Here is an 8,436-nt window from a genome sequence, read left to right on the forward strand (position 1 = left end):
TTATCCAGGCCAAACCACAGCGTCCACCATCATTATCCTCCCCCAACCCAGACATCGTGCCCTCTCGCTCTCTTCCCCCTTTACCCTCCGAATCTGCTCTCAGCAGCAACTTTGGAGGCGATCCATTGAACTAGCTGATGTTAACATGTGGATGAGCGGCCCATTTCCACTTTGTTTTGCTGTGCTCACAAGTGGCGTTCTTCAATCAGAATCGAGTACCTACTCCAGCCTAGCCCTGCAACTCTGGCTCAGTGGGTCTGAGGTGGGCCCTGGGAAGCTGCCTTTCTGTTTTTGTTTTTTGGGTTTTTTTTTTTGGCCGCGTTGGGTCTTTATTGCTGCACTCAGGCTTTCTCTAGTTGTAGCAAGCGGGGCCTACTCTTCATTGTGGTACACGGGCTTCTCACTGCGGTGGCATCTCTTGTTGCGGCACACGGGCCCTAGAGCGTGCGGGCTTCAGTAGTTGCAGCGCGTGGGCTCAGTAGTTGTGGCGCACGGGCTTAGTTGCTCCGCGGCACGTGGGATCTTCCCGGACCAGGGATCGAACCCATTTCCCCTGCGCTGGCAGGCGGATTCTTAACCACTGCACCACCAGGGAAGTCCGAAGCTGCCTTTTTAACCAGCACCTCAGCAGGTCCTAACGCATGTGATGTTTCAGGCAACCCTCAAGACCCCAGCTTTTGCGTCTACTCAGAAACATACATTCTCTGCTCAGTTCCCTTCCCACCACAATCACAGAGACCCATGATTGTCATGGGCGTTCGGTCCCTCCCCATAAAGGTGTGTACCTTGATCTTTTATTTTGTTTTTTAAATCTCTCTTTTGTCAACTTCACTGGGGATAAGGACCATTTCTGTTACTCTGTTTTTGACCTGGAGCTTATCTAGGACAGGCGGAGACATAAGTAGAGGCCACTAGCTGCTGCTGCTGCTGCTGTTGCTGCTGAAACCAACCGAGCCTGCCTGGCCCTGAACAGAGTCACCCAGAGCTGCCAGCAACTGAAATCCTAGAGGCTGTGGGCCTTGGGCTCTCCGTTCACCACCACCCTCAAACCCCACCCCCCTCAGCTCCCCAAACTCTTCCTCCTTTTCTGTGGCTGCTCCTTAGGACTTTATGTACCCTTTTTACTTGTCAACACCTTTCATTGTATTATTCTTATTACTAAAGTAATTAGTGCTTATTGTTGGAAACTTGGAAGATAAAAGCAAAATAAAATAATTGGTAACTGCCAATCAGATATAACCACTGTTAACATTTTGGTGTAAATCCTTCCAGTCTTTTTAATATATATAATATTACATACGTTTTTAGAAATAAAAACTGGAGCACAGTGCACTGGCTGTTCTCTAACCTTTTTTTTTTCACTGTATAATGGACATTTCCCCGTGTTACTCAGCCTCCTTCAGCCCCATCACAGAATGGCTGCTAGGGATGCACCGATGTTAATGTAGCCTTCCTCCTGTGCGTTTAGTTTATTTCTAGAAAACCGGGCTGAGCTAAATAGCTTTGTAGATGTACTTTCCCCACGCGCTTGTGATTATTTTCTTAGAATACTTTCTTAGAAACCAAATCGGTGAGCCAAAGGGATGCACACTTTTAAGTTTTTTGGTATCATAGCAAATACTCTCCAGAAAGTTTGTAGCAATTTGTTCAGCATATAAAAGGGTTCACACCCCTTCCACTGCCCAATATTTTTTGACTCAACTAACTATAAAACTTCATTTTTTTTTTAAGTAAATGAAATTTAAAATACCCGTCATCAATTTGCTTTTTTTAATGTTTGGAGTAAAAACTTCCTTTTGTCTTTTGTCTATATCTGTGCCTAAAATTGTAAGCATTAGTGTGCAGGGATCTGGACACTTTGGCATGTCTCTTATGCATGCTTGCCTTGGGCCTGGGGAACTTTGCTGGATATTTTTGTGCTGTGTTTGACTCACTGTGAAGGGAGCCAGCCCCTGGCCCAGAGGTGCTGCGCCTGCCCCCTGCTGGCGAAGAGGTGCAGTGACAGCTGAGACGGCTGAGCTCCTGCTGCCCTTTTCTTACATCAACCCTCCCCCTTCCCACCCCCATCCCCACCCCATTCTAATATTTTCTCATATTTTCAGCCTGAAAGGACCAGCGTGCAGGGCGAAGAACTTTTAAGCCCTTGTGTCTTGGGTGATGGAGATGCAGTTAATACTTGGGGAGGCTCACCGGCATCGTGTCCATCCTGGGGTGAGAAGTGTGTCTCTGACAGCGCAGACAGGAAAGCATGCTGTTCTCCGTGTGGAGGGGAGGGGACTCTGAAGGCCAGGTATTCGAGCAAAGCACCCCTCAGGTACTGGGGGCCTCCTGAGGTGACAGCTTTGAAAAGTGACACCACGGGGCTGTGTTCATATTAAAGAAAGAGTGAGATGCATGTATACACAGTTACACGTCAGGTGTCCTGAGGTCACCAGTCCAGCAACCTTGATTGTCAGGGACAGAACCAAAACCTGACCCAAATTTAAGTAAGGGGGAGATGGGGCACCTGAGCAGGAACAACACATGTCCCGAAGCCTAGTCTCTTTCTTCTTTAGGAAGCCTCTTTCCTAGAGCCATATGCTCTCAATTTTGACAGTGCTGACAAAGCTTTCTCAACTCTCAGCAGATTAGGAGTGGCCCATTAGCTGGGCCTGACCTCTACCCAATAGGAGCAGCAGTTAGATGGAGACCAGTAAGAAGTGACATCTGGCAAAGAGGAAGGAGAAAGGAAAACTTTAGAAAACAGCTCAAGAAGTTAAAAAGCCCTGACGTCTGGGTCCTTGAGTGGAGGGGCAGAAATGCCGCACCCCAGAGGTCCCGAGGGTGTCACTGCATAATGCCTGTGAGTCCTGATGGATCAACGCTCTTGTCAGGGAGTCATCAATGCTAAAGGACCAAAGAGAAAGGGGGTCAGAAATCATGATGCAGAGCTACTTGATTGATCCAGGCAGAAACACCTCCAGGCCAAACCTTTTCAAAAAAGCACATGGACAATACTGTCATTTTCTGCGCTGCCTTTCTGCCTCCTTTCTGTCATTCACACTTAAGCCTTTGAGCCATCTGGCTTTTTTTTCTTTTTCTTTTTCTTTCTTTTAATTTATTTTTGGCTGTGTTGGGTCTTCATTGCCGCGTGCGGGCTTTCTCTGGTTGCGGTGAACTGGGGCTACTCTTCGTTGAGGTGCGCGGGCTTCTCATTGCGGTGGCCTCTCTTGTTGCGGAGCACGGGCTCTAGGCACGCGGGCTTCAGGAGTTGCAGCACACGGGCTCAGTAGTTGTGGCTTGTGGGCTCTAGAGCACAGGCTCAGTAGTTGTGGCGCACGGGCTTACCTGCTCCGCGGCATGTGGGATCTTCCCGGACCAGGGCTCGAACCCATGTCCCCTGCATTGGCAGGCGGATTCTTAACCACTGCGCCACCACGGAAGTCCTGAGCCACCTGGCTTTGATTTTTGTGGCTGGCGTGAGGTAGGGCTCCTGTTGCATGTTTTTCTATATGGAGAACCTGGAGTCCCAACACCATTTATCAGTAGCCCATTACGAAGAAAAATCTCTAGTGTTTCTCCTCTACTGCTCACACAGAATACTTCTGATGACAGTTATGTGGGTGTTTTTCCCATACCCTCTTCATATTTTTAAGGCTCTCATTTCTTAAACTCAGTTATTTTGTAATCTGTGTCTGGTAAATCCCATATCTGAAGTCTTTGTGAGTCTGATTCTTTTGCCTGTTGTTTTTGCTGGCTCAGACTCATATTGCCCTGTTTCTTTGTATGCTGTGGTTAAAAAACAAAAATAAAAAAACTATGACCTTATTATTTATTTTTCTTGGAACTTCATCTCAGGAATTCTTTGAGGCCTGGTTTGAAGTTATTTTCCTACAAAGAGGATTTGCATTTCCTTCGGCTAACCCAGGAACACTTCAGATTAAATGTCTGGCTTGAGAGTTTTCTGTCTGCACTGGTAGCGGCAAACCCACAGGAGGGCCGTTTGTGGCTTCAGTCGGACCTGAGGTGGAACTCTCACTCTGTCACTTACTGTGTGACCTCGGGCAGGTCATTTAATCTCTCTGCCTGTCCCATCATCTGTGAAGTAGTAATAATAACACCTACCACCTAAAGCCATTGGAAGGGTGAAATGGGATGATATATATAAGTAAAGTGCTTACACAGTTTTCTTTCACACAGTTGGTAGACAGTGAATGTCCTTCTCTTCCCCTGAGGAGCCGCCACTCCTGCCCCGCCCATGGGTGCAGTCCTCAGCTTTAGTTCCGCGTCTCACCCAGGATCTGAGTTATAGCGGGAGCCGAGTACTTTAGACCTCACTCCTGTGGCTCATTCTGCCTTCCGCCTTGAGGTGGCTGAGCTTCCTAAAGCCTTTGAGAGATGCTTCTTCCCTCCATCTTGACTGAGGTCTGGAGTTGTCTTGGAGCTGGGTAACAAGAATGGTGACATTTAACAGAATTGTTTTCTTCTTCAGAGGCTGTAGGGATTTTTTTGGTTGGTTGGTTATGGTTCTAAAAACATTCTTTGTAACTTTATAGTGGAACATTAATAACAAGACATTAAAAACGTTTATAATTTTTAGTCATGGGCATATACATGGACAGTAATATAAGTGTGAAATAAACAGAAAGTTGTATATTGGCATGAAAACGTTTTAAATCCTCTTTATAACAAGGAATATTTTTAAAATAAATTGTACGATATGAGCCCAACTCTACTGAGAAAAATGGGGGGAAGAAAGCTGGAAGGAAATATGTCTAAGTGTCAGCAGTGGTTACTTCTGAATGGTGGAATTCTTAAGTAAGTTTTCCCCAGTGGCAGCACGGTACAGACAGTGGTCGGAGGGCGGCCTTCTGAGTCAGAAAGCCTGGCATTAAATTGGCACCTGTGTGGCTTTAGACCAATGACAAGCTCTTTGGGTCTTAGTCTCCCCATCTGCCGGGTCTTTTTTTTTTTTTTTGCGGTACGCGGGCCTCTCACTGTTGTGGCCCCTCCCGTTGCGGAGCACAGGCTCCGGACGCGCAGGCCCAGCGGCCATGGCTCACGGGCCCGGCCGCTCCGCGGCATGTGGGATCTTCCCGGACCGGGGCACGAACCCGTGTCCCCTGCGTCGGGAGGCGGACTCTCAACCACTGCGCCACCAGGGAAACCCTGCCGGGTCATTTTGAGGCTAAAATGCCTAGCCTGTGACCTGGCACAAGCTGGCTCCGTAAACAGTGGCAGTTATTTTTTTTCAGATTTTGATTTTTTTACATTCTTTACAGATTTTAAAAATACTGAACACGTCCTACTTTATTATCAAAGAAAGAGAGTAAAATTAAGACTTAAACAGCAGCAGCAACAACAACAAAGGCAGTACATGCTGCGTTTGCTAACAGAAGTGGTTTACGCCCCCAGGTTGGGTGTGTGCAGTTTCCAGACTCTTCCCTGACTCCAGGAAAGGGCCCGGAGACCCGAACGCTCAGGAGCCGCTGCAGTGAGGGCCAGGGAGGCAGGGCTGGGAGAGGGTGGACCACAGCCCTGGGTTTCTAGATGCTGAGCTTCTCCCTTCTGTCCTGCCCAGGACGCAACGAGCCCCTGAAGAAGGAGCGGCTGAAGTGGAAGAGCGACTACCCAATGACCGATGGGCAGCTGCGGAGCAAGAGGGATGAGTTCTGGGACACGGCGCCCGCCTTCGAGGGCCGCAAGGAGATCTGGGACGCCCTCAAGGCTGCCGCCTACGCAGCCGAGGCCAACGACCACGAGCTGGCTCAGGCCATCCTGGACGGAGCCAGCATCACCTTGCCTCATGGTGAGCGGGCAGGGCGGGGGCTTTCCCCACCAGAGCGAGGGGGCCATCAGGGTGGAGGAGAGCCAGTGGCCAGCCCCATGTCAGGAGCTTCCATCCAGGCTGGTGGGTGGCAGGTGTGGCTAGTTGCTTGTTCATTCAAGCAGCCCTCATGAACACGGTCCAGGAGTGGGACACCAAGAAAAATGAGACACAGTCCCCGCTTGCCTAACGAGGGCGTGGAAAGACACCAGCAAACCTCAAGGCAGTGTGATGAGAGCAAGCTAAAGATTGCTCAGGGCTCTCTGAGATCCCAGCACATCTCAGGTAACGACCTTCTATTGAGTATTATTATGTGCTGGGCACCGAGCTAGAAGCTTCTACTGCATTATCTTATTTAATTTCATAATGGCCCCTGGGACTATGTAAAGCAGAGGGCAACAGTGGAAACTCTATAGTCAGAGACTGGGTTTTAACCGAGTGTCTCTTTCCTAGCTATGTGACCGTGAGCTTCTTGAATTTAAAGCCTCAGTGACTAAACAATTATAAAGTGGTGATACCAACCTCATAGGATGGCTGTTAGGATTCAACAAGATACACATAACATCATTTAGTCCAGTCCCAGCACTCAGTAGGTGCTCAAGATACAGTAAATATCAATATATTACTACATGTAATACATTGTACAAGTAAGAAGATTGAGGCCTACTGGGTATAAGTCATGAAAAGCAGGGCCTATACTATTTCATTCATCCTTGTAACCCCAGCACCCAGCACATATGTTCAGGAAGGAGTTGTTGAATGAACAAATGAAAAGTTAAGTAATTTTCTAACGAGCCAGTACCTGGTGGAGCCAGAATGTCATCCCAGGTCTACCTGCCTCTACCTCAAGCTCCCACCAGGTGTCCCAGGAAGACCTGCCTGTAGGGTGGGTTTGAGGACTGTGGGATGACCATGACAGGTGTATCAGTCTGCTCAGGCTGCTATAGCAAAATACTGCAGACTGGGTAGCTTATTAAACAACAGAAATGTAGTTCTGGAGTCCGAGAAGCCCAAGATCAAGGTGGCAGCTGATTTGGTTTTTGGTGAGAGCGCTCTTCCTGGCTTGTAGATGGCCACCTGCTCTCTATGTCCTCACTGCGGGAGAAGAGAGAGAGCTTGAGCTTTCTGGTATCTCTTCTTGTAAGGGCACTAACCCTTACCGGATCAGAGCCCCACCTATATGACCTCATTTAACTTTAATTACTCCCGTATAGGCCCCTATCTCCAAATACAGTGACACTGGGGGGGTGGAGTTAGGGCTTCAGTACATGAAATTGGTGGAGGGGACACAAGTTAATCCATATCAGTTGGTCCCCAAGCCGACTCTGACCACCCTGCCTTTCCCACAGGCACCCTCTGTGAATGCTACGATGAGCTGGGCAATCGCTACCAGCTGCCCATCTACTGTCTGTCGCCACCCGTGAACCTGCTTCTGGAGCACACTGAGGAGGAGAGCCTGGAGCCCCCAGATCCCACCCCCAGCGTGCGCCGAGAGTTCCCGCTGAAGGTACGCCTCTCCACAGGCAAGGACGTGAGGCTCAGCGCCAGCCTGCCTGACACGGTGGGGCAGCTCAAGAGGCAGCTGCACACCCAGGAGGGCATCGAGCCATCCTGGCAGCGATGGTTCTTCTCTGGAAAGCTGCTCACAGATCGCACGCGGCTCCAGGAAACTAAGATCCAGAAAGATTTTGTCATCCAGGTCATCATTAACCAGCCCCCGCCGCCCCAGGACTGAGGAGCCCACGGACCCCTGGGCAGAGAGACCAGGGAAGGCCTCTGCAGGGCTGAGAGGCCTCCCGGCTGGAGCACTAGTCACCCCCACCCTGCCGCTGCCTTTGAGAGCCATTCTTTTCTCCAGGGGAGCCTCCCGTGTATGGCTGCCGGGTGAGCCCTGAGGGGACCCTGCTTCCCAGGGACTCCATGGGCCACCAGTGCCCAGCACCCAGGAGGCAGTGTGCTGCCACACACAGGCCTTGCCAATCTTGTCAGAGAAAAGGCAAACCAGGGCCCTCCACCCTGCCTCTCTCCCGCGGCAGGTTCAAGCCACGAGGGCCAGCCCGGAGGCCCCTGGAGCCCAGATCTGTCATCTGGGGCTGCCAGCTGTGCTCACTCCGGTTTTCTGCTCAGGGTCTGAAGCAGCTGCTGTCTCCCTTCCTTGCCCCTACCCCCTGACTCTGCCCTGGGCCCAGTGCCAGCCCCCCAGAGGGGAGGGGACCACTCGTGAGCCCCAGGGGTGGGGAGCCTGAGGCCGGCCTCTGCCTCTCCCAGCCCCCAGCACAGCTGGCAGAGATGAGGTGGTGGCCGATGGCTGGGCTGTCGTGGCAGAGGCCTGCACAGGGCCATCTCCTGGCTGTAACCCCGGCAGTGGGGCTTCCGCAGCCCGCTCACGGCCCCGCAGCAGGTCCCTGTGTGCAGACACGTCTGCATATTTATCAATAAAGCCTTTTGCTCCTTCCTTCTCTCTTGCCTGGCTTTGACTTTGGGTTCTCCTGTAGCTCTCTGGAGCCCTGGAGCCAGTTCTGGGGTGGGAGCAGGTGGGTGCACGGCCTCCCCAGCTGCTCTGGGTAGAGCAGCTACTGCTCCGTACTCTCCACCGCAGAGAGTACGGTGGAGTGAGCCGTGAACTGCCA

General features: G+C 50.8%; 1 protein-coding gene across 3 annotated transcripts in view; it reads left to right on the forward strand.

Moving 5' to 3' along the window:
- UBTD1 (ubiquitin domain containing 1) overlaps positions 1-8,260 on the forward strand; it is a 53,367-nt gene extending 45,107 nt beyond the window's left edge. For 2 of the 3 annotated variants that reach the window (XM_028484481.2, XM_055082585.1), the window contains 3 exons: positions 2,103-2,211; positions 5,561-5,788; positions 7,156-8,260. In XM_028484481.2, the coding sequence (XP_028340282.1) occupies positions 2,103-2,211; positions 5,561-5,788; positions 7,156-7,541 (723 nt within the window). In that variant the 3' untranslated portion in view covers positions 7,542-8,260. The remainder of the gene's footprint in view (positions 1-2,102; positions 2,212-5,560; positions 5,789-7,155) is intronic. The other variant, XM_024121550.2, reaches the window with a different exon arrangement.
- The last annotated feature ends 176 nt before the right edge of the window (positions 8,261-8,436 follow it).

Source organism: Physeter macrocephalus, unplaced genomic scaffold, assembly GCF_002837175.3.
Source record: "Physeter macrocephalus isolate SW-GA unplaced genomic scaffold, ASM283717v5 random_179, whole genome shotgun sequence".
NCBI classification, from domain to species: Eukaryota; Metazoa; Chordata; class Mammalia; order Artiodactyla; family Physeteridae; genus Physeter; species Physeter macrocephalus.